Here is a 25,868-nt window from a genome sequence, read left to right on the forward strand (position 1 = left end):
TACGAATTTAATGACGAACTCATTTAATTAAGAAATTATTTTGTTGAAGAAATCTTTTTTTAATGATGGTCATTAGATTCCGAAATTCGGTTATTTCTCTGAAATAATATAAAAATAATTTCGAAAAAAATATAATAGAACAATAAAGAGATTAAAAAGAAAAAAAATATAGTTAAAATAATTCTTGCGTCAATTGTAGGTGAAAAGCTTCCCTTTTAGAGACCGATTTTAATGCAATAAAATCCCCCTCTCTTTATACAGGAACTGAAATATAGGTAGTTACCGCGGAGTGGTCAAGTTCAAATCTTGAGTTCAGTCGGCCATCAGCTACGATTGACGTACAGTTATTTCATATATAGCTTTTCTCAATTATTACAATTAAAAATTAATATTCGTGAAGCATAATAAAGAATAATGAACATTCATAACATTCAATCGATTTATTTAAATTTTAATTTAAAACCTAGATTGTTCTGTGGTCTAAATGTGTTCAAAATTAATTATGAAAAATGATTTTCATAAAAATTTTCTGTTGCATTTTTATATTAATTTTATACTAATTTTTATTAAAATAATTTACAATTATTTTTATGTTGTCAGTCGGGAATAAAATGCAGAGTATAACATCAAAATGGACAGGTAAGAATTGTATAATAGCATTAAAAACTTATAATGACATATATCTTTTATTTTAAATTGTATGCATGCTATATAATAATATGGATTATACATGAATGAATGTAGTAATTTTTGGTATTCTATACCTATAAAATCATTTTCAATTTGATTGTAAATTTATCAAATTGTACCCTATTATTTATGAAAAATTTGTATGAACGAATTATGATAATATATGTAATTTATTTGGAAATCATTGATACAAATCGTTAGCCTTGGATTAATTCAATTTTGCCAAAAATTGTCAAAAATAATTTTTGATTTCTTTGACTTATAAAAATAATAAAATATTGCCCTATATTTTTTATTGAATTTTCTTAACAAATTGTTTTTTTTATTTTAAAAAAACAAACAAAAAATTAAAAACATTTTTTTTTATAAATATTTTATTATTTCCATTCATTAAATATAAAATATGAATATTTATGATTAAATGGTTATTATTATTTTACAATAATAATTTTATATTAACCAAGAAAATGTAAAATATATGAAATATTCAAAATATATTGAAATCATTCTTTGTGAAATCATTTTTTTACTATTCTTTTTCAAACTTTAAAATTTCACATGTTAAATCTTATTTTCTTTAATAATAATATAAATAAATGAAAAAATATTACAGATTTTATATTTTAATCTTATTTTTTTTGTGAACGTTTATATTTATATGTAATTAACAGCCATTCTTGGTTTATAAAAAATAATGTGTAGGTGATAAAAGAAGACAATGACAGAAAAAAATTCACTGCTCATTATTCTGTACATGGTTACTTCGTAGAATGAACACAGAGTCGAACGAAACACAGTAGCAGCACAGATAGGCTCAAGTGGCCAAGGGGCACTTGAACTGACGAGATAATGGACCGATTGTCGAGAAAGAGAAAGAATCAAACGATACCGGGCACTATGCGTGATGGTTGTTGCAATGCAATCGTGATCATTATCGCACTTTCTTGTTTCTTTACTTCCAATGACGCACTTGTGACGTCAATCGAAAGAGCAAGAAGCAACCCTGGCATATCTTCTGTACATCTTTCTCTTCACATTTCTTCGACCCGGATATACGTTCCTTAATTTGTTCTTTGATTCTTCCTGCGATATCTATTTTTAAAAAAAATAGCTTTTGTGCATAAATAAATATATCATTGTAAAAATTATTGATAAAATATTTCATTATAATCAGATTATTATTTATTATCAAAGATATTAAATTATTATAATGTTTATTATTATTGTAAATTAATGAAAAACTAAATAAACAACAGATATCAAAATAAAATCATTTTATAAAAAAAATATAATGTATAATTATGAGATTAGATAAGAGTTTATGATGGTATGACATTAAACAAATTTATGTTGTTTGAAAAATACAGGTATAAAAGTAGTTGTACTTTTATGTATAGTCTCCAATGTATGAAATTAAATGAGGTCATTAAATAAATATATAATTAATAATAATAATTCAAATAATATTTTTTATATGTGCAAATCAATTAGCATATTGATTATAATATATTACAATCAATATAAAGGCAGTTATTATAAAAATGAAAAAATTGTAACAAGTTGTAACAAGTTATTTATACATTTTTTAATTTCGAATTATATTTTTTTTTATTTTAATCAAACATTTATATTAAACAATGTCATCAGCGTAAATCGATTGTAAACCAACATTGAATATAATATGATGAAAAATTTGCTAAATGAAAAATCAAATATTCCAAAGTTTATGAAAAAAAGTTTAATGTACTCATTCTATAATGACAAAAATCAGATTATATATATTCAAAATTTGTTTATAAATGAAAGAAGAAACAAAGAAAAAAATGATATTAGTTCAGAAGATCGTAATTTTTTTAACTCGAATTGCGGTCTATTATTCAAATCGGATCAGTTGATCAAGTTACATCTTCCATCTAGCTCTCACGTGGTTCGTGGAATCGAACATGGCGGCCTCTATTATCATCAACGCCGCAGCCGCGATTGGTTCAGAATCAGTGCGGGATGTGTCTCTCGTATTTCAAATCGAATATCGCGCAACCAAGTGTTGTTGAGAGGACAATGCATATCCTCTCGACGAAACGGTCGACATAACGTTCATTCCTTGGCATTTGGAGCGATACAATTAAGACAGCTGTTAAAAAGACAGTTGTGTGAAAAGCGAAAAGAAGTATCAATTATCACAGAAGATTCATCTCGGAAGCAAACCGTTGATCCATTGTCCTCGAACACGAAAATTACACGAAAACGACGCGTCGGCATTGTGGAGAATCAGTACGCGGTTGAGAATAACACCGGTTCATCAGTATGCGATTTAGTGCGAGGTTTAGAACGATTATTCGATGAGAAAAACGCTGGAAATAATAAAATTACGATGAAGTCAAAGAAAGAACAAAATGCTGAGGAGGATGTCGTTGATCCTGTCGAGGAAAACGAAACGTACGACGAATTTGACACAATTAGAATACCGATAGTGCGATCCTTAAGTAAAAGTCCGCCGAATGATGAAGGTATTGAGACGGATTCGGATCGAAGAAAAGGATCGATAGCCCGTTGCTGGAGTCTCGATTCAACGGCAGCCAGTGACGAAGATATATCGCTGACCACGCACCAACAGAAACGACACAAACTACGTGTTACTAGATGCTATAGTTCCGATAGTGCTGTGTTGAGCGACGAGGATCAAATAAAAGGTGAGGAGGATGGTATGCCACTAGTTGCTCTTTTTAGTACATTAAAAGAGGAGGGGAGAATTCGTTGAAAACAATCCTGGCTACGCGTGTCAACATTATTGTCCTTTTCCTTTTTTTTTTTTACTTTACGTATCTTTTGTTTTGTTGACTGTTTAATGACAATATAATTAATTTTTCTACCAAAAATATAGAAATACATGTAAATTTTTTATTTTTGCTATGTATAAATACTTCTAATATCTCTAATATAGATGAAATTTAAAATTCTAAGAATTTTTAAAGAGAATTTTCTAAAATTTTCATACAAAATATATTTTTATATTTATAAATTGAAGAAAGATTATTTTTTAAAAATTGAATATATTATAAGTTGAAATTTATGAAAAACTTTTTCCAGGATGGGATGTTTTAAATATGGTAGAAGGAAACGAATCAGATCATAATGATGGAAGACTTAGATATTGGAGAACACCAAGTGTAGTTGTTAGTGATTATTCTGATTATTCTTATCTAGATGAAAAACTAGAAAGAAATGATCTTGATCTTGAAAAATATGAAGGGATTAGTAGTACTCCTAGCCAAGCAAGCAGTTGTTCTTGCTTGGATTGTGATGAAATTCGTGAATCTTTGGATACACAGTTCCTACAAGTCTGTCGTAGTAGAAGACATTCAGACTCCTGTTGTTTGTGCCTTGATTCTATGAATGCTGTTATAAGGTAGTTATTTTTATATTCCTTTATCCTTTTATGTTAAAGTTTAACAGTTTATTAACATAAATATTATTTAGAAACTTCAATGAATCTGAAAATAGAAGAAATTCTTGCCTGGGTTCCACTGAAACTTATTATTCCAAGCACAATACACAACAATTTACACAATATATACCAGAAAGTTCTTCAAATTTACAAGAAAAGACGAAAATTGATCTTTTGGATATTCCACCTATACGAAAAATTTCAGATTGTTCCACTACATCTAGTCTTAGCGGAGACGAGTCAGACGTTGTTGAACTACAACCAGTCAAATCTTCCAAAGTAAGTATTAGAATTAAAAGACATTATTATTCATCGTAAACTTTTTATAAAAAAATGAAGAAACGAACAATCATAAATTTCAAGAAACAAATTTATATTCAATTTTTTATTTTATATATGCAATAATTTATTTTCAAAAAAAATTATTTATTAAATTAAATGTCGATAGTTAAGATTATTTTAATTATTATTTTAAGAAATAAATAAATTGCAAGAGAGAGAAAATCGATAAATAAAATTTATACAAAACGAATGTTTTCGTTTCTGATGTATTTCCATTTCAAAAATATAAATATTTCAACGTTAAAGCAAAAGAAAAAGTCTATGTTTAATTTGTCATATCGCTGTTAAGTTACATTGTTTTCTCACAAACAAGCGCGCAATTTATCTTGCGCAATGTCATATTTCTTGCGCTCCACTTTGCGAACAAATAGACTGTTCATTCGTCAAGAGGTACAGAATTCATTTCAATAACGTATCCTATTTAGAAAATATTAATGAACTGAAAAAAATCTGTTTTATCTATTATATTTATCTTTTACGTTTCTTGAACAGTGTTTCATTCTACTATTTTTAATTGTTTCTTTTTGTAGCTTTGAAATTTATCTTAAGAAAGTAATAATTGTTTTAATATAAAAAGGATAAAGATTTCGAATTGTTTTTGGGAAAATATACATACTGTTAAAAATCTTACATTATAGCGATCTTTTGATTGCTAATTCTAATTGAATTAAGATTTACGTAAGACTACAACAATCGGAGGAATATTTTTTATATAACTATTGGAATCTGTTATGCATATCTTTTCTTTTCTGTGTACATACAAACATGCATACTTATCTTTATTAACCCAAGCATTTAACATACGGATCAACCTGTTTACAAACTCATTATACACGTGTATATACATTCACTTTGTGTATATCAATTCATTGTATGGATTCCGCCGATGTCTATATAACATAGAATGGAATGCAACGTTTATAGGTATTGTTTTTTTTATTTTTTGTTTTTTTTATTTATAAAATTTTAAATATATATTTTTGAATGATTAAAAAAAGTAACCTATATTTATAGCATTTATTATAATAATTAAATATTTCATTAAATTTATCTTCATATTGAAGATTATTTTGGATTAAATTTTTGAAATTTTTGGTTTCATAAATTTTCTATCAAGAATCCTTTCATTAACGCATCAGTTAATGTTTTAACGTTTTAAAAAAAATCAATATTTTAAAAATACTATCAATAATGTAATTGATCATCTCGTATAGAAAGGAAAAAACAATTCATATATTCAAATATTACTGTTTATAAATTTTATATAGTAGTTAAGTTTTATAATTCTTTACAAATATATATTTTTTTTTAGTTTTAAATTTTTATTTTACACTTACAGTTTTAAGTAGCTTTCGTCTTCCTCCATTGATGCAATTTCAATTTTTCTTGCAAGATCATCGACAAGCATAGAGAAATAAACCAATTTAAAAGTTCGATAAAGCGAAACGAAATTTTTACTTTCAAATATCATATTCTATTCTCGTCGTCGTATTCACTTGTAAAAATGTAAGCCAATACATCTCTTCAGTCAGCTGTGGTAATTCGACTGGCCGTGGTAATAGGGATCAGTCAGTTGGAATCAGTGATAGCGGTTAGTCAGTCGGTGGCACTGCTTTCCAAGGGATCTGTCGGCCAGTGTCAGCAACGGTGGATAGGACATTGAATGGCTCATTGCCATTGTCAAAATGTGAGGTGCACGATTTCAGGATTCAAAGCCGAATTGCTATGAATCGGAAATATTGTCGTGGCTTCATTCATTTCTAATTATAAGGAGAATCATTCAAACAATCAATTCATCAATTTTATTCAAAAAGTGATTGATAAAAGAAGATATTTAGGGAAGAAAAAATATAATTCCAGTGAAAGTGAAGAAGCAGTGGTTTGACTCGATGAAAGTGAATTGTGATTTAAATAAATATTATATATTGTATGTGCATATGAGATAATTGGAATCAAGTGAAGATATTTTGGATACTTTTAACGTGTTACATATATTCAATATACATTCCAGTAGGAAAAAGAAAAAAGGATCATTTTCTGTCAATATATTCATTATTTTCGATATCTTCGATGAAGTCCAGAAACTCTAGAGATTTTTCTTTTTTGCGAGATTATTGTTACAAAAAAGAATCTCTTTAAAACTTCAAATTTCTAGCGAAGCAAACAAAGCAAATTGTTCCTTCTTTACATATAACAAAAAGTTTTCTTTTTGAAATCGTCGAACGAAAATTATATTATTTCTCGTGATATTATCTTTTGTTCTGGACTACATAACCTGTGAAACAATTAGTTTTCAGGGGGAAAAAAGCAAGAGGTAAAATATGTGTAGATTTCTCACGTAGATGTCGCCTAGTGAATTTTAATAACTTTGTTTATACTAAACTTGATTCATCAGGTTGTCATCAGATAAAAATCAAAACTCTTATTTTATGAGACAAAAATTTATCAGAAAACTGTTATGTGATAAAACATTCAGCGATATCTTGATAGTCGTAGCAATCAGCGGTGAACAATCAGTCAGTTTCTCGTTTATACGCTGCAAAAGCAGTTATGCGACCCAACGTGTTCTTCTTTGCTTGCAATGAAGATTTTGTGCAGTAATAATTATACCCGCGTGTTGATACATGTGAGGAGGAAACATCATCGATTTCGCCGACACGTAAAGTGCAAAAAACATTTGGTGAACTTGTTAAAAATTGATCTTGAAGGAGATTGTAATCTTAAGGAGATATTTCATAAAAATTATCGTAAGGTATTTGTAAATTTTTTGTTATTTTTAATTATTTATGATATTTAATAATTCGATATACAAGAGATAAAATAATATTTTTAAAATAACTCAAACATATATCTTAAATTTTGTTTAATATTCTAAAAAATAAGATAAAGTTGCTTCATTGTTATTAAATATTTGATTCGAATTCAATTCTAATACTTTTATATATATATATACTTTCTTTGAAGTAACTGAGAAAAACAACTCGAAGAATTTAGTGATATTTAACAATCACCAGACGGACAAATATAGATTCATAAATCGATAAATCGATAAATAGATAAAGACAGGTGTTTACTTCAACTTTGGTTTTCATTTTAATTATTCTTTACGATAGAAAACAACAAACATTTGTGACTTTGATATTAACAATTCAATATTTTCTAAATTTTTTAGATCATTATTCGATCAAACTTTTTCTTTCAAATAACAAATAACTAAGATCGATTTTTAAAGGATTAAAAATTCTTCAGAATTCTTCAATATTTTTCTTCAAACGTGTTTAATTCTTATCATATTGATAAATGTCCCGATGATTAATCGAATATTTTCGATGAATTTTTTTGAAACCTCAAAAACTTTATTAAGAAAAATACTATATTATTATTGTGAATTAAATTTTTCTGAATTGATCGTTGGTGAAGTTGTCAGATTATATGTTTATTAAGGTATGTACGTATAAAGGTATCAAAAATAGCGAAAAAGGTCACAGGACATTCGTTCGATGGAACCGCGTATTGTAGAGACTGTGTCAAACGCATTATGAATAATACATCGTCAGCCGTGACTGAAAATAATATCGCGGGCGCTTGAAAATTCTGTTGCGGCCTCTCGCTTTCGAAATGTTCGCCTGCTTCTCGCAGAGACTGACCCGAAAAAGGCGATACTTCGTTTTACCTTCGATCGTGGAATTGTACATCGATCACTAATGTTATCTGATCTTTTTACGAGGGAATGTAAAATTATATTGAAACTTGGATATCTTGATCTCTCTCCTCCCCTTTTTTTTATTTTTCTTTTCTCTCTCTTTTTCTTTATTTTATTTTGTTTTAATAGATTCAATAGTTTATATTATAACTATTATATTTTTTTATTTATCATTAATAGATAACAAAAGAATATGCAATTCCTCTTTGAGTGAAAAGTGAAAATTTTTTCACGCAGCAATTTTTAATTGTTTATATAAAAGTTATTAAAAATTATATTGACGAAATTCGTTTCGAGAAATTGAAATGCACAACTATGCAATCTTTTGTTTTGTCGAACAGACTTCGGATATTATTTTCTAGAGAACGATAAATGCGATTGATCGATTATTGCGATTTTATCGCAAGACGATTAAAAAAGGAATTCGCAATCACAAATGGAATAATAGAAAATTTTCATTTGAATATTCGAACGAAATACTATTTTGAATATACGAAGTGTTCGTCGAGCTTCCTTTGATGACAGTTCACGATTTCGATTAGTTTCCTCTTCGATAGTTTATCGACTCGAGAAGAATATTAAGGAGTCGCGCTACCTTCCCTATCTATCTTCACGTATCGCCATTTTCGATTATTCATTTCGGCGAGTTATCGATTAATTTGATCGGAAAATCGATGTTTCCACATCGAAACAGTAAATAATACTTTTTTGATCTCTTACTTTTCATTTCTACTTTCGAAACACGTTATTTACGTATTGGATCGATTAATCATATTTCTTTTATTTAATGAATACCGGCTGAAGATCATTTTAACTTCAAAATTTAATTCATCGATTCGTTGCTTAACAGAAAACTAATCAAGTAATAACAATTCAAGATTATGCAGTTAATTTATAATATATAGAAAGAGGCATGAAAGAAAACTATCGAAATTGCCTAACGAGACTAACTTCAGTCTTGATTACTTCGATTAGCAATATTATTGTAATAGTTTCTCTCATTATATCGTAAGTATATTCAATGTCAAAATTTAGATTTAATATTCGTTTTTTCTTTTCAAGGATCTTTATCGATTTCACGTTTCGCTCCATCAAAATTCTTGAACAGCAGTTTCTTAAGTGATTCGAAACGATTTACAACAACAACACCTTCCGAGGCAAGGTTGAAATATCGAATTGTTGCCATTCGAAGCGAGTCAAGAGAAGGTAGTTGCGGTCAGGGAGCTAAGCAAACACATTACGTCAATCGGTGAATCGAACATAGGTTCATTATGCAAGAAAACGATAGAACGAGAGAACGTAATTGAACACCCTTTGTCTCCGGTTAGACGATTCATTTCAAAATCGAAGAAAGATTTCAAATATTCTCTTCATATATATATATATTTTTTACAATCCTTCCAGTATCATTGCATCATCTTCTAACTTTGTCTATCGAAGAACATACTTCGACCAACGATTTTTTTGATGAAGCACTATGAAAAATCTGAGACGAAATACTAGCGAAACTACAATTCTGTACAGTTCTGGATCGAGTACTTATCCCAGTATCTATTTAAAAAAAAGGAGAACAACGATATGAACGGCCCTGGACGATGCTCCATCAATTTAGACGTCGGTATTTCATGCTTTAATTTAGAACCTAGCTATATCGTGGAGGCTGCGGTGCAACAGGAAGCGGTCAATTCAGGTCAGTTCGGAGGAAAACTGTGCAACGGGGCCTGCCTCCGAACGCCTTCCTTTTCCTTTTCCTTTCGAAAAAATAAATTTCGAATTATTCGGAAAAGTCGATTCAGGACGAGGGATTGAAATGACAGGAAATTTATTTTTCTTTTTATTATTATTATTATTAATCGTTCAAAACACACCGTAATTATTTCATCGATTTTGCTAATTGGTTCGATTTCAGGATATACCGTTCGAAAGGAAAGGGAAAAAGTGTCCAAGTTGTTATCTGCCCTTCCCCTAGAGAAGAACGAGAACATCTATCTATCTGTTTCATTTTAATTACCTTTAATTGGGATCTTGTTATGTAAAAGATGGATCGAATTGTCGGTTGGGTCGCGTCTCCTCGAATTGCTCTTGGCAGCGTGTGGCGTGGTAGGTTCAGGGGAAATTGATCCTCGCTCTGGTGATTTTTTTTTCCCCCTAATTTGAAGCCTTGGTCGAGCTTCGTCTTGGACTCGAAGAGGGGATGGGGATATTTTTTATAGAAGTTGACGAAGAGTTGAGTTAGTCGTTCAGGATCAGCCTGAAAAGTGATGGGAAAAACGTTTGTTTGAAAGAACAAATCTTGCTAATGGACACTGTGGATTAATCAGTCTGGAGGCTGAGTGAACTATCGGTGTTAGTGCAAAGTTTGTCTATTTCTCCAATTAACAATGAAGTGGTAATTCCCGAGATCCACGAGGAAAGATCACGAATCTTTGATGAAGAAGGCGCTCTGAAGGAGAACCTCTGAAGGAATTTTTTTTTAATCCAATGAAATCAAAATGAATGTGTAATCCATGACAATTTGTTTGCTGATTCTTAGAAATACGAATATATATATATATGTACATTTAATTGTATAATTCAGATGGCGAGAAAGAAAAAAAAAATGTAAATTTTATTCTGGAAGAATCTCGTGAAACAATCGAGTAATTATAACAATAATAATAATAATAATAATAAAGGTCAGAGCGGAAATTTATGCTCGAGGAGCGTGAGTCGTTCGATCAACATGGATCAAGAGAAGAAAAACAACGTGGAGAATTTAAAAGGCGGCGCCTCGACGACGCCTGCATCGCCTACGTTATCGACGCCGCCAACGTTAAACTTGATGGAACAGATTCTTCTGGCGAAAATTGAAAAGCAAAATCTTCACGAAAGCGAGGATCTTCACGAATCGGATGGCCGAGTCGGGGGGAAGAGAAAGAAGATTTTGTTAAGGAGGACGGACTCGATGGACAGTCAAAACAGTGCGAGTACTTATAATTCGTTTTTATCCAGTGATTCGGCGTCTAGTGGAAACGTTTATTGCAAATGCGACGACTGTTTGCTGGGAATCGTTGATGACTATCAACGGAATCCGTCGGTGGTCGGTAGAAAAAAGGTAAATAGCTTCACTTTCCTAAGAAAAATTCTTTTCGAGCTCTTGTCGAGGGACAATTTAGAAGTTGGTATGAAAAAGAAATTGTTGTCGTCGAATTTTTAGCGGAAACACTTTTTGATCGAGTGTTGTGACGTTAAAATAATTACGTCGCGATTTTAAACGTAACCGAGATATCTTTCTGTTAACACAATTCCTTCCTCGGGGCTTGGCGCACGTTTTTTTTAATTATCGTCTATTCTTTGCCGTGTAAACACGCCTCTCAATCATACCTTAACTAGAAGACAATCTAACAATTAATCGAGTCAGAGAGAATTGAATCGATGAAATGGATGAAAAACGACAAGAAATTTATCCGATCGTATATCATTACGTCTTCCTTGTAATATATCGAAAAGCCTCGAGGAACTTTTTCGATTCACAATCGATAAGTTTGCTTTCGAAATCGATCGATATCGTTTTCACTTTTCACTTTTCGTATGCGCAGGAATATTCGACCGTTAATTAAACGTGGGCTCGGCGACAGTCGAGTGATCGATCGGAGAATCGATTGACCAATCGATTCGTTCGTCTCGACGGACGCGCAGTTCTAAATTCTTCCAACTCCTATGGAGCCCTGTCAGTCAGCTATTTTTTCTTCGAAGTTCATCGAGTTTTTGCAATTCCATCAGAGCATGGTCCCAACGAGGTGTAGTGCAGCCTCAATTAACGGCCGTTCCCTTTTCGATCTCGAATGTGTTACCTAATCGGCCTCTCGATTGCGTTCTAGTTTTCTTCAAAAGAGGAATGCCGACTATAATCTCTCTCGAGTTTTCACTCACGTCTGAACTGAATTAAATTGGGAAATTTTTTTCAAGTTTCAAGCGAACGTTGGATCATCTCCAAGCAAAAAATAATTTTACGAGTAATTTTTAAATTTCGAGTGTAGTTTCGATATGTATCGAATTTTAATTGCAAAATTTAGAAAAACGATATCGCCTCGTTCAAAGTACGATAAAAACTCACTGTGTATATTATAATTCAAGATATACTTCACCTTTCGAATACAAAATTTGAGAGTTGAATAGTATTCGTGACGTAAATCAGCGGCTACTGACGCAAAAGTACTTTTAAGGCGTGGATAGGTATGCCGTGTTACGATCTTTTTCTTTTTCTTCTTTTTTTTTTTCTCAACTTTCGGAATACACTTTTTCGTATGCAACAGGTTCTCATAACGTTTCTTATTTAGGTCGAAGTTATCTTAATTTCGTTTTTAGCGTGCAAATGAAATTTATTATCCAGACATCGCCACGTTGCCATTTAATTGTCCATTTTTTACCAATCCAAGTGATTTTCACGACGCGCAAGCCTTGGACCCTGTTATCGAATATTTTTTCAACGGATAGTATCTGGGTCAAGGATTTCTCGCTTTCGTTTCTTCGCTTCTTTATTTCTTCTTCGATCCAGTTTTTCCTGAATTTTATTGCTCTCGATCCTTTCCAAGTCATTCTTCGCTTGAAAATTTTTTTCAAGCGAAACCAACGAAAAATACCCTAGAAAGGTAAGGAAAGGTACCATATATTCCCCTATTTTCTTTCTTTTAAGATTCTAATTTCTTTTCTCTTCTCGTCAAACTTCCTTCTAACTAACACTTTTGTACAAAAAATTCCAGATCTCAGCCAAGAAATCGATGATTCTAAAAAGATAAAGCACATATTGTTATTGGACATTTGTCTTGAAAAAAAAAAAAAGAGAGGAAAAAGAAACAGAGGACATCGAAGACAAGAAGGTGGAGGCGCACGTAACTTTCATATTAAAGCGTGTATGAATTCATGAATATCGTAAAATTTCCATAAATGTCACGCGAGCACGGAGACCCAATTTCTACGCGATCGTTGTGCAACCGTACGCGAAAATACACGAATTTATCGTTTAATCGTGTATCTTTAAACGCGTGAAATTGGATAATTGAATGGAATATTCTTCAAAATTGTTTGCGCTTGATTATAATACGAGTAACGTACGAGAACGAAGAACGAAGAAGAAACGAAGAGGAATCGAGAGGAAGAAGGAGAATGCATCGTGTGCATTCGTGAAAAATCCAATGAAAAATAGCAATTTTTATCGCGACGTGATCTTTTCCTATTCTTTTTTTTTTTCTATATGCTCGGAAAATTTTAACTTAATTCCTGCAAGATATAAAAATCACGTGTTTTTTACATACTCTAATCCAGTATAACAAGATACTTTTCGAAAGAAAATTGAAAAGGATTATTAATTCTATCGTCTGAATGAAATAAGAATTGTCACAAGTCGAGCTTTTTCACGTATGATCTATATAAATATGAATATATTTGACATACATACATTTATATTATAATGATTTATGAATACGCATGCTATTTTAAATCATTAAAAATATCATTAAAACGCAAACACACCGCGAGGAACATCGACTTCCGGTCAACCGTGGAGGCCCGCCGACCTCTGAATCGCCCCAACGTTTTGTCCACTCCTGATAATTATGCTAATGACGCTAGCAAGCGTCGGTTAATTAGTTGATGACGCATTTCGATCGTCGTCGAGTCGACTGCGTTATCCTCGAATCGTCGCCGTGTTTAATTTGTGTCTTGGAAAAAGTTACTTAACTCGTCTAAGTAACCAGTTTATAAAGGGAGTAAAATTTGTCATTTCCATCTATCGTGATTAAATGTTCAATATCGTGACGATCTTGTGTTCAGTGATCAAGTGTACATGTAGAATAACAATTGGCTGCAGATATTGCTGTTGGAAGTGAAAAGAGATCTGGAAACGAGTTGGAAAAGGAAATTTGAGATAATTGTGATTTCTCATGTCGAAAAAAGTGTTTAAATTGTTTAAAAGCGGTGAAAATTGGTGAAACTGTTCTGAAAGAAGTTTGAAGTGAGATTTTTAACGACAATCATCTTCTATGCTCGAATCAACTTTAAAATAGTTACTCTGCGAGTTTGTGATTCGTGAAAAAAATCGAGAAATAAATCGAATTTGTGCGAATCGAAGTGTTTAGAATAAGAAGAAATTATCGAAGAATCGTTGCGTCATGTATTCGTGAGAAAATAGTAACAATTATCGGTGTGCCACAAACCACAAACGGAAGTCCCTTAAAGTAAACACGCGATAACATTCACCGCATAAAACAATTATCGTTGGAAATAATCTAGAGAAATATTGTTCAATTTCCCCTTACGTAAGAACGACCGATAGAAGTGAAGCACGTGTGTTCCATGTACGTTCTTTGAGCAATTAACCAAGAAAACCAGTGTAGTCGAACAATTGAATACTATTTATTTTCATAATTTTTGATCGAAAGCAAGAAAAATTTAAATATCAGAAATGTCAATTTGGATTTGAACAAATTTAACGTATCCAATTAAATTGGAGAAAAATTTGATTTTTCTCGGATATCGATTGATCCATCCGTGCAATTGTACGGATAATTTTTTTAGAGACAGAGGTCGCAAGAAGCACGCAAACTACGCGAAGAATCCGAAGCGGAACGCTCGAGTGGACGTGTGGATGTATCGCGACTGGAAAACGTCACGTTTGCTTTTAAGCGATATTACGTAATCGAGCGATCGTGGAACGTAAACACGGCGACGATTACACGGAAGACGCATCGAAATCCAAAAAATGCAACTGTTGCGATGATTCATCTCTGTAACGATTTGAATACCGCAATACAGTTATTATTCCATTATAAAATTCTTCGATTCGATCGATGAAATTGAAAATTGGACTTTCTGCTGCGATTTGAAAATTTTTAAAATTGGAAATGAATCTGTGTATATATTTTTTAAATCAAAAGATGGTGATTCATTAAATTAAATGATTTAACAAAAGAAATAGAAGAAGTGGTATGAAAAGAAAGGCATGAAGGAGAAATTAATTTGTCTAATTTGTTTTTCGCTCTAAATAGACTTTAAATTGCCGTTTATCCAAAAAACAAAATACGTGTTATGTTAAAATAATGAACACTCTTCCATCGTTCTAAACATCAATCTTTTATTTTCTGATCGGTACGAAAAATATTTGCGATATAAAAAGAAAAGTAAGAAATCGAATAAAAGTCAAAGTGATTTAAGATGATCAACATATAACAAGTACATTAGAGAGAAATTATTCGTAACAATCGTGGAGCACGTGACGAGGGAATAAAAGAAGTGGCACACGCGTCGGTTCGCTTTCCAAGCTTGCCTTCCTTCGGCCCGAGGAAGAGGCCTCGACGTGGGTGGACGGCTACCAGTCGATCCAGGTGTCTCGATTCGGTCGCAGCTCGTCATTAAGATAATTAACCGGTGTCGAACCGCTTACCAATTACACGAGAGCCGTGTGGAACGACTCCTTTTTATTGCCAGGTGAATAATGATAGTGGCTGCATTCGTTGGAATAAAGGCTGGCCAAAAAGAGGGAAAGTGTTTCAACGATTATTGGTAATAATCACCGGGAGGCACGCTATTTTTTTGTCAGTGAAATCTTGAGACAGAAAGAAAATTTTTCAAAAAGAATAATATATTTTTCCTGGCAGAATTTTTGAAAGGAATTTTGAAAAATTTCGAAGAAAATTATAATCATTGTTTGAAAAAAAGAATTAATTGTAAATTGAAGAAATTCAAAAATTTTGGAAAAAATTCCTCTGAGAAAATTTTAAATTATTTTTACAAATCAGAGAATTCTAAGGTAAATAAATATTTGAAGGAATCGTGTAACTCGAAAAGAAAAGAAAGATAATAATTTTATTTCTTGAAACGAAAGCGTGAAAGAGACTCTGAGAATTTTTATTCATGCGTGGTTCATTAGCATTCAATTTGGGATACGAGGACATGTTGCTTCCATTCAACATTGTAATAATGAGTAAAAATCATTCAATGGCTAGATCTTTATTAAATAATTGATTTTCAGTTTGTTAACTATAACTCTTATTATTATCAATCGAATCCAAGATGCAGAAGACTTATGACAGAATAACGATACCGAAAATAGTGATTTGCACAAAATCGTTGGAAGATTGTGTGGACAAGGATGAATGCGACAGAAAATCGTTGAGTCAAAGAAAGATCATTAGGTCGAGAAGCAGAAGGTATTCGAGGCGATTTTCCTCCAGTATCGTCGATCGTCGCTCGCCATCTTCCTCCAGAAGCCCGTCACCATCGTTACTAGCTTCACAACCTCAGGATCAGAATAAAGAAAAATCCAAGAATAATCATCATTGTAATCAGGATTCTGAAAAATTACATCAATTAGAAATTGAATCTGACAACTCTAAAGAAGTAGATGACAATAATTGTAAAAAGGAAGAGAATTCCATAGTTGACAGACTGCGAAATGATTTATTTGAATGTGAGAATAAAGAGAAAAGTAATGTTTGTTTGAAGTTTGAAGAAAAGAAAAGAAGAAAGAAGAGCTTAGATAACGTAAAAATATTAAGAAACGATAGAATTGACGGTTATAAAAGAAATCTCAAGTGTGATAAATGTTCTAAATATCAGAGTAACGGAGAGGAAGTTTGTTTGGAAAATTGTTCAGGATATCAACAATATTTAAGGTTGTTGGAAGTTCCTCAGATTAATTTGGAATGGGGAGAAGGCAGTAGTGGTGATGATTTAAGTTCTGAGTGGGATTCGGATTACACGGATAAATCGAATGAAAAAAAAATCCCGAAGGTAACAACGGGAAAGAATGATCTTTAAAATAAATTAAATATATTTTTTTATAAAGCAATAAAGTTTCTTAAAATTATTATTTTCCGTGAATAATTATTAATAATAATATCAATAAGGAAAAAAGATAATAGAATTTATTTTAACGATAATTGTTCTTAAATTTTTTTCAGTCATCAGGATGGAGAAAACTTAGAAACATTGTCCATTGGACACCCTTTTTTCAAACCTATAAGAAACAACGATATCCATGGGTATATAATTTTAATAATTTTTTTATTTTTTAAAATCAATTAAAAATTTCTCAAAATTTTTAAATAATATTTTATAATTATTAATTAAAATTATTAATTTTATATATTTAATATAACAATTAATTTTTAACAAACTGTATAAATAAAGGAACATTTGATATAATTTGTTATAATAACATAATTTTAGGTGCAATTAGCAGGTCATCAGGGAAATTTCAGAGCAGGACCTACTCCAGGGACAATTTTAAAAAAACTTTGCCCTCAGGAAGAAGCTTGTTTTCGTTTGTTAATGAACGATATATTAAGGCCGTACGTTCCAGAATTTAAAGGTGTTTTAGATGTAAAAGATGTAGAAGAAGGTAACGTCGAAGAAACTAATTCAGAAGAAACTCATCAGAAAGATGGTTCCAGCGATACTGTAATCAAAAGGACCGTAGTATCCTCTTACTTGCAACTGCAGGATCTTCTTGGAGATTTTGAACATCCTTGTGTGATGGACTGTAAAGTTGGAGTTAGGACGTATCTAGAATCAGAGCTTGCAAAAGCGAAGGAAAGACCTAAGGTAATATTTGATATTAATTAATATTAATGATATGAAGATTATGTATTACATTAAAATTCAATTGATAAAATAAAACTATTTTAATTATTATCTAATTTTTATCTAACATTTGTTTTGAAATTTTATTTGTTGTTGCAGTTACGAAAAGATATGTATGAAAAAATGGTACAAGTAGATCCAACCGCACCGAATGCCGAGGAACGTCGTGTGCAAGGAGTAACGAAACCGAGGTATATGGTTTGGCGTGAAACGATCTCTAGTACAGCAACATTAGGTTTCCGCGTGGAAGGTATTAAACTTGCACACGGAGGCTCGTCAAAAGATTTTAAAACGACGAGAACTCGAGAACAGGTTCGTTACTACTACTACTAATAATAATAATAATAAAAAATCAAATTGAATATGGATATGAACATAACCTTATTTTAAAATCGTGTTAGGTTACGGAGGCATTAAGGCGTTTTGTCGAAGGCTATCCGCATGCAGTACCCAAATATATTCAACGTTTAAAAGCGATTAGGGCCACACTGAAAGCATCACCGTTTTTTGCTTCACACGAGGTCGTCGGATCTAGTTTGTTGTTTGTTCATGACACCAAAAATGCCGGCATTTGGATGATTGATTTTGCAAAAACATTACCTCTGCCTCAACATTTACCAAGAATTCATCATGACGCCGAATGGAAAGTAGGAAACCACGAAGATGGATACTTGATAGGTGTAAACAATCTAATAGACATATTTCAAGATATACGAAATTCGGAAGGAACATAGTTCCGCGAATTTCTTTTTGGCAAGCATAAGTTGATGCTATAGCAAAAAAGGATATCGGATTAATAGACATTGTATATTCTTAATTTTAAATGTAATTAATGTAAATTGCGTTGCACCTTTATTTGTATTGTGTTTCTATGACTACTACGTATTTCGTAAAATTTTGTACATAAATTGATATTGTCGCAATGTCTTCGAAACGATATCCTTTCATAAAAAAACGGACCAAAGACGTGGTGGCTGTTGCTACCTAAGTATTTCATAAGTATACAGTTTCCTACAATGTAGAAATTATGCACAAAGAGAATCTGTAAAAAATAATTTAAATAACATACTATTATGTAATAAGTTTTATTTAATGCGTTACATGCAACGCTGCCAAGAATCTTCTTGATACAAGAGAACGAAGAAACGTGTTTTTTTGTATTTAAAATCGTACCATGCATTTGTAAATAATTCGACACTTATAAAAAAATTTCGTCTGTTCTCATTTCAAGTATCTCGATGTAAACTCCGTGCCTTGATCCCTGTCAGCGTGTCGAATAAACTGGACGATTCTTTTTTTTTTCTCTTTTTTTTTTTTTTAAATTTCGCCGAATCTAAATAATATAATATATAACATAAACGTAATCCTATGTACGAGCTTCACTAACTTTTATTACATTTCATTTCCTTTTTTCTATGCACATAAATAGTATGTTCCTCCCTTAAAATTTTAAACTACAGGAGATTAAAATAAGTTGTGAATGAGGATAAATGAAAAAGAAAATGACATTAATTCTGTCAAGGTGTACTGTAAGTATTATTTCTTGAAGGTTGTGTTTGGATAGTCTGTTGTTGATTTCCCGGTGACTGAGATGAAGTTATAGTGGTTGGAGCAATAACTCGTGCGTATACCGCTGCGCCTGTGGTCTTTAATCCGGCTGGAGTCGGTATCACTTTTAAACCGTGCAATGTTTTAATATTGAGTAATTGGCTCGGTAAAATTATAGGTTGTTGCTGTGTCTGTTGTTGAGATGGTTGTTGTTTTCCGAGAACTACACTTCCGCTGTTGCTTACTCCAACTCCTACGTTTTTATTGCCACTTGCTAAAACTATTGGTTTTCCAGCTAATTGAGCCGTTACCATTCGTACAGTTTGTGCTTGTTGTGATTGTTGTTGCTGTTGTGTACTAGCTATGATCTTTGATTGACCCGAAGAAGTCTGTGCTTGTGACACTACCTAAAAAATCATATTGAAAATTTTGAATAAAACTTCATTTTTGAATTGAACATTATAAAAATTTGATTTAAAATACATACTTGATATTGAGTTTGTATGACCTGTTTTCCCTGTCTATTAAGTTGATTAGCATGACTAGCTGTAGTCGCCAATTTCAATCCTTTCTGAGCAAGAAGATTTTCTACTGAAATAAGTTGACCACTATTAGAACTAGTTAAAACCTTTGCTAATATTTTTTGTTGTTGCTGTTGTTGCTGTTGATGCGGTGATTGTTGAATTTGCACCGCAATTGGTTTTCCTCCTATCTGCGCAATTATGCGCTGCATACCAGATGTTTGTATCGATTGTTGCTGATTAGTAACAACTCTCTGTTGAATTTGTTGTTGTTGTTGCTGTTAAAAGAAAACGAATATATTAGATTACGATAATAAAGTACAAGTTGATGAATTATTCAAACGAATTGTACCTTTAATTGTTGTTGTTGTATTTGTTGTGACTGATTACTAGATGGCGATTGTTTAATAAATATTGTTTGGCCTTGAAGTCCATGACCTGTGAGAAGAGACTTAATTTGTCCTGGACTAACCAATTTTATTTGAGAAGCTAACAAAGTTTTTCCAGGTAGTACATGTTGTTGTGGAGATTGTTGTTTTATATTAGCAGTTTGTAAAATGCTTTTTCCTGCTTGATTAGTTACTATTGTTTGTTGTTGTTGTTGTTGTTGCTGTGATTGTTGTGATTGCTGTTGACTTTGAACTTTAACAGGAGGTAGTATGGTAGTTAAATTTGTGGTTACATTCGTCACATTAGAAGCACTGCTAGCTACCACAGATTGAGCAGAATGTAAAACAGAATGTCCAGATAATCTAATAGTCTGTAGGCCAGCAGATGTTGATACTTGAATTTGATGATGTGGAAAATGTTGTTGATTTGATTGTAACAAACTCTGAGCACTACTTTTTACAACAGCGACTGGTTTTCCACCAATATTGGTTGCTTTTTTTGCTGGGGTGTTTGTAGTAATTTGAGCTTTTACATCATTAATTACATCTTTTTCTACAGTAATGCTATTAATAGAAGTTGAAGAAACTGGAAGAGATGTAATTGGAACAGTGGTCCCTGACATGGAAATTACTGAAGTTGTAGGCGTGTTGATTGTTGTTGTTACATTCGTAACTACAACAGATTGTTCCGTAGTAACGGAATGGTCATTAATATTTTTCTCTTCACTTTTTTTTTGTTCTTTCCTGCTAAAAAAAATGATAGATATAAATTATTATTTAAAGCTCTTCTCATAAAACAAAATTTGAAATTTACCTCGAAATAATAGGTTGGGTAGTAGTTGCAGCTTTTCTTTCTTTTTTAGGTGTCGTTTCTTTAGTACTATTAGGAGATTGTTCTTTGTTAACATTAGCAGGTTTTATGACTGGTAAAAGAGCTTTATTCCGAGACATGCTACCAACATTCTTCTTATTCTTTGCAACGCCTTGCAATTGTTGATGATACATTTCTGTAAATAGAAAATACATATATTATAAAATATAAAAATAAGGAATTTTTTTAATAAATACAAACCAAATTCTGATTCTGAACGTGCTCGATGAAGATATAGCCATTCCTTACGTCGTGGATAATACCGTACACAGGGATCTGTTTCATAATGCAATCTGTCTAAAGCTCCAGATACTACAGAATGTAAATATCCTTCTTTATCATCGCTCTCTGTTTGTTCTCGAATGTATTGAGAATCTTTTAGTAATTGACAAATATCAGCTCGAGTTCCTTCACCATTGGGAAGCCTTGCAGTAGCATCTCTGACTAAGGCTAAGATCGTCACAAAATTTGGTCTGTCTGCTACTAATAATGAGTGTCCGCGAGCCTTGGTTAAACCAGAAGCTATTACAAGAATTCAATAAAATATATATATGTATATATATATATATATGATAATTTCTTATACATGATATATATTTTAATAAAAAATTGTACAATCAAACATACCAACATTATGTTGATAAATGCCTTTCACTGGACCTACAACAGAGGCGTAACCATGCATTCTGTACGTAAATGCTTTATGAGGTGCAGCGTAACGCATACGCTCTTGCCTCCTAAATTCTTCTCGTTCTTCCACCGTAGATGGACGAACTTTCCATTCTGTGGGCCATAGCGCACGAGGTGGTTCCCATTCTGCAACAGTATTAATGGATCCACTGTCGACACTGATCGATTCTATCGCTGGACTAGAATCTCTGGCGCTTGAATTTGTATTTCCATTTCCAGAATTATTGTTAACATTGCTGCTAGCTAGAGGCACTTGATTTTGTTGTTTTGCAATTGCTAGAGAGCAAGTGCTAGTTGCAGTTGATAAGCCTAATGAATCTTTGTGCATTAAAAATTTCGTACACAAGTCCAATAGACGAGAGTCTGAGTCTCGTCCAGCACCAATCCACGCATAGACTCCATTTCCTTTGTTTTCTAAATAAGGAACAAGTTCTGACTCTCTTTCTTGTCGATCACCTATTTCTTGAGAATATGTAAGTTCACCAGCTAGAAATCCCAAAGCTAATGGAACTAGTGCTGGCCAAGAGGATGCTAAAGAATACCAATCGTTTAACGGCGAAATAGGATTTCCTTGCCATTGTGTAATAGCTTCCTTCATTTCTCCTGTACTCATTCTATATTCACCTTTTGAAGTGAACGCATCTCTTAATAGCGAAAAAAAACAAACATGTGTTTCTTGCATCAATTCTGCTCCATTGTTGATATCAATAGTTTCTTCATTACTTGGAACCGTGATTTCTTTATCTGGTATTGATATAACTCTTTCATCTTCGCATTTTACATCGTCCAATATGTCAATTCCATCATCGAGTTGTATAGGAAGTTGCATCATATCGATGCTATCTAAATCAAGCTTTTTATCATTTTCTTCTTCTTCTTCTGTTTCTGGAGGAATATCATCATTCATTCCTGTACTAAGTTCTGTTTTTATGTCATCATATTCCATATCTTCCACTTCTTTTTTTATTTCTGGAGTAGTTATCATAGAACATTTACTACCTTTTGGTGTAGCAGGGCTTAATTTCTTTTTGGATATTTGATGCATCTCATATGCATCTATAGGTTCTGATTTAATTGGTGTTAACATCTTATGATCAATATCCAATGTATTGGAATGTCTGTTTTCATCTGTTGTATGAGAATAATCACTATTATCGCTTTCATGTTTTATCGAATTAGAATTCGTTAATCTTGGTGCTGGTGGGCAAAGTGGTGATTGCTCCAATTTTATTCGTTTCTTTGCTGGAGTGATACGTATGGAAGGACCGATTAATAATTTGTGCTTCTGTCCAATCTGTGCTCTTTGAGTTAAATCGGCAAGAGCGATACCTTGTGTATTTAATTCTGGATGTATCTAGAGAAACATAATAAATATTAGTATTTTAATAACATCCAAATTCTTATTCGCACATATTCAAAAATTATTTCACATACATCTCGCCGAGCTCTTCTCTTTTTATGTTCAAGTAGCATTTCGCGATACATCTCCTCGGTTTGTTCACGAATAAATAACGATCTATTCGTAGGATATTCTGCTCGTTGCAACGTGGAGAAAACAGGTCGAATAGTTTCGTCCTCGTGATTTATTTGCAAACCCCGAATGGACAGTCCTTGGGCTCCCATGAGAGAACGTCTCTTCTTCTTCTGCTTAGCTCCAGACATTTGATAGTGGGGATAGTTCTCCTCGTTCTCAGATGTTGTGTCGGTCGCTAACTTTGTGCTTGCTCCAAGCTCTGTCCTCAGTGCATTCAGTTCCTCCAAATAGCGCAGTTGCGTTTTCTCTTCAACTGTCGGTTCATTGCTTGTTAGTATTGTCCCTCGGAAGTTACTACATACTTCTCTGCCAAACGGCTGGAGTGTGGGGGAAGTATAAACAGCCAGAAAATTTTTTACAATTAATCACAGCAGTAGCCTAACTTACCCATAGCAGGTTTTGGTTTCCTCCATTGTATTTTTGACATCGTTCGTTGCGTCGGCTGACAGAAACCTTGTTTGTAGGCGTTAGACAATAAACTTTCTCTGGATTTTAATAATTGACTGGCCAATTCATAGGATCGTTTACGTTCTTCAAATAACAATCTTCTTTGCTGTGCCTTATGTACTAAGCTACACATTCTTCTAATATCTGGTCGATAATGACCAGCAGACAAATGAATTTGAAATGCATCTAGAGGTGCCACGCCAAATCTAAATTAAATAAATATAAAAAATTGAATTAAGATAATTTTTAATTTTTGAAAATTTATTAAAAATTATTTGTTATTTTTAACCTGTGATTTTCATGTTCAAATAACATGCGTAAAGTTTTCTTGGTTTCTGCTTCTACATCACAATCCTTTGGAAAAATTGGTAAAAAGTTGCACAAAGTATCCTTTTGACTTTCATTAAGGCATTCACTCCAAATATAAGGATAATCCAGAAATTCTTTAAAAATAGCTGCATGTTCGCAAAGATCTTGTGGTAATTTTATCTTAGTGTTTGCAGCAATACATGTTTCCCATTTCTAAAAATGAAATCTTTGTTAATAAAAATATCGTTAATAAAAAAATTATATAATTTATATAATGAAATTTTAAACAGTACCAGAGTATCTGGACTTTCTGCTTTAACAGAATATTCTGTATTTTCATTTTCTTCTTCATCTTCTTCACCAGAACTATGACTTTCAGTGCCACTTGTACCATGCTCATCTCCACTATCATCTCCACTATCAGTTGAAGTACTACTTCCACTGATACTGCTAGTACTACTATTGCTTCTGGATCCGTGAGAAGATGCATCATCTTCATCTTCTTCAGCCCCACTGTCACCACCAGCTGAACATTCATCCACCTATAAACAAATATAAAGTATAAAAATATGTTGTATATACAAATATTTATTATATACAATAAACATTATTCATTTTATTATTAAAATACATATATATAAATATATATGTATAAATATTATTAATTTTCATGAGATTAAATAATCTTTCAATATAACTAATAATAATTATTTATTGCGCTATATTATATATTATAACAAATATAAATATATAAGTAAATTATAAGGATTTTATTTAATTAAGGATAATAAAAATAGTTACATATAACGCTAAATAAAACGCGAGGGAAATATGCATGTATTCTATAATTAATTATCCAATTTATTATCCAATTAAAATAAAAATAACAAATATATTAGAAACAACAATAGATGTTTCCTTTTTCAAGAGTAAGATGACACAGGGTATGTATATCGCGTTTCCAGAATATACAGTGTTATCGATCATATGGGTATTAATTTCGAAATAATTAATCATAACCAACCTCCATTCTTTTTAGTTTCTGCGCTTGCTCTCCTCTTGTCTTCTAAGTTCTGCAGTTCCTACGAAAATAGCAAATCTTCGCCGCTAACAATAATTCACGAAACAGAAATAAAGAACCGAGGATAAATCTGTCAATGTTGTTCGATACAAGAAATCCTTTTATCGAGTAAACATTAAGTAATTTCGCTATTCACCGTTTGACCTGTCACAGCTCCTGCACTCCTACTCTTCCAACAAATTTTAGTCATGGCGTGGAATACAGCGAACAGAACCACGGTGTTTGTATATTGAAAGATCTCGAGCGCGCACCTTCTTCACCGGTTTAGAACTGTGCCCATTCAATGGCGGATATTTAAGACTGATCCAAACATAATTATTTTAAATAAATAATAATATTAACAATATTCAAACAAATTAAAGATTCTAAATCTTTTATATTAATTCAATTACACATATTTATTAAATTTCTTTTACGTTAAATATAAAAATAAGTATTTCAATTATATAAAATTTTATCTAGTGACATTTGTTCATTATCTATCTATCTATTGGTATTAATGTAAAAAAGAAGCATTTAATTCGAATTGAATAGTGAAAATATATACTTACTTTATTTTATATAAATAAAAATATAGAATAAATGTTGCTTTTTATTTAAACATACTTATTTATTAGCAAAAAAATATATATATATATTATAACAAACGAAGTACAGAAATATGAACGAATAAATCT

General features: G+C 31.9%; 2 protein-coding genes and 1 long non-coding RNA gene across 4 annotated transcripts; 2 read left to right on the plus strand and 1 right to left on the minus strand.

Moving 5' to 3' along the window:
- Positions 1-116: 116 nt before the first annotated feature.
- On the plus strand, positions 117-18,880 carry LOC107997255 (uncharacterized). The gene is made up of 8 exons (XM_062082370.1): positions 117-639; positions 2,608-3,380; positions 3,778-4,096; positions 4,168-4,414; positions 17,120-17,200; positions 17,388-17,762; positions 17,901-18,113; positions 18,203-18,880. The coding sequence occupies exons 1-8, from the start codon at positions 632-634 to the stop codon at positions 18,533-18,535; spliced, it is 2,349 nt and encodes a 782-aa protein (XP_061938354.1). The 5' UTR covers positions 117-631; the 3' UTR covers positions 18,536-18,880.
- Positions 7,091-10,083, plus strand: LOC133667014 (uncharacterized). The gene is made up of 3 exons (XR_009832076.1): positions 7,091-7,229; positions 9,243-9,503; positions 9,585-10,083. It is a non-coding gene; the product is annotated as an uncharacterized LOC133667014 (long non-coding RNA).
- A 210-nt stretch (positions 18,881-19,090) lies between the features above and the next one.
- LOC107995849 (nuclear factor related to kappa-B-binding protein) lies at positions 19,091-25,782 on the minus strand. Of its 2 annotated transcripts, none has more exons than XM_017053560.3 (11): positions 25,135-25,782; positions 24,404-24,652; positions 24,091-24,323; positions 23,742-24,007; positions 23,255-23,607; positions 21,758-23,174; positions 21,332-21,652; positions 21,074-21,266; positions 20,223-21,003; positions 19,837-20,148; positions 19,091-19,756 (listed from the first exon to the last, which is right to left on the minus strand). In XM_017053560.3, the coding sequence occupies exons 1-11, from the start codon at positions 25,138-25,140 to the stop codon at positions 19,319-19,321; spliced, it is 4,569 nt and encodes a 1,522-aa protein (XP_016909049.1). In that variant the 5' UTR covers positions 25,141-25,782; the 3' UTR covers positions 19,091-19,318. The 2 variants fall into 2 exon arrangements, with proteins under 2 accessions (XP_016909049.1, XP_016909048.1); XM_017053559.3 differs by having other exon boundaries at positions 20,223-21,006.
- Between the last annotated feature and the right edge of the window lie 86 nt (positions 25,783-25,868).

The sequence above is a fragment of the Apis cerana genome, linkage group LG11 (assembly GCF_029169275.1).
Source record: "Apis cerana isolate GH-2021 linkage group LG11, AcerK_1.0, whole genome shotgun sequence".
Taxonomy (NCBI): Eukaryota; Metazoa; Arthropoda; class Insecta; order Hymenoptera; family Apidae; genus Apis; species Apis cerana.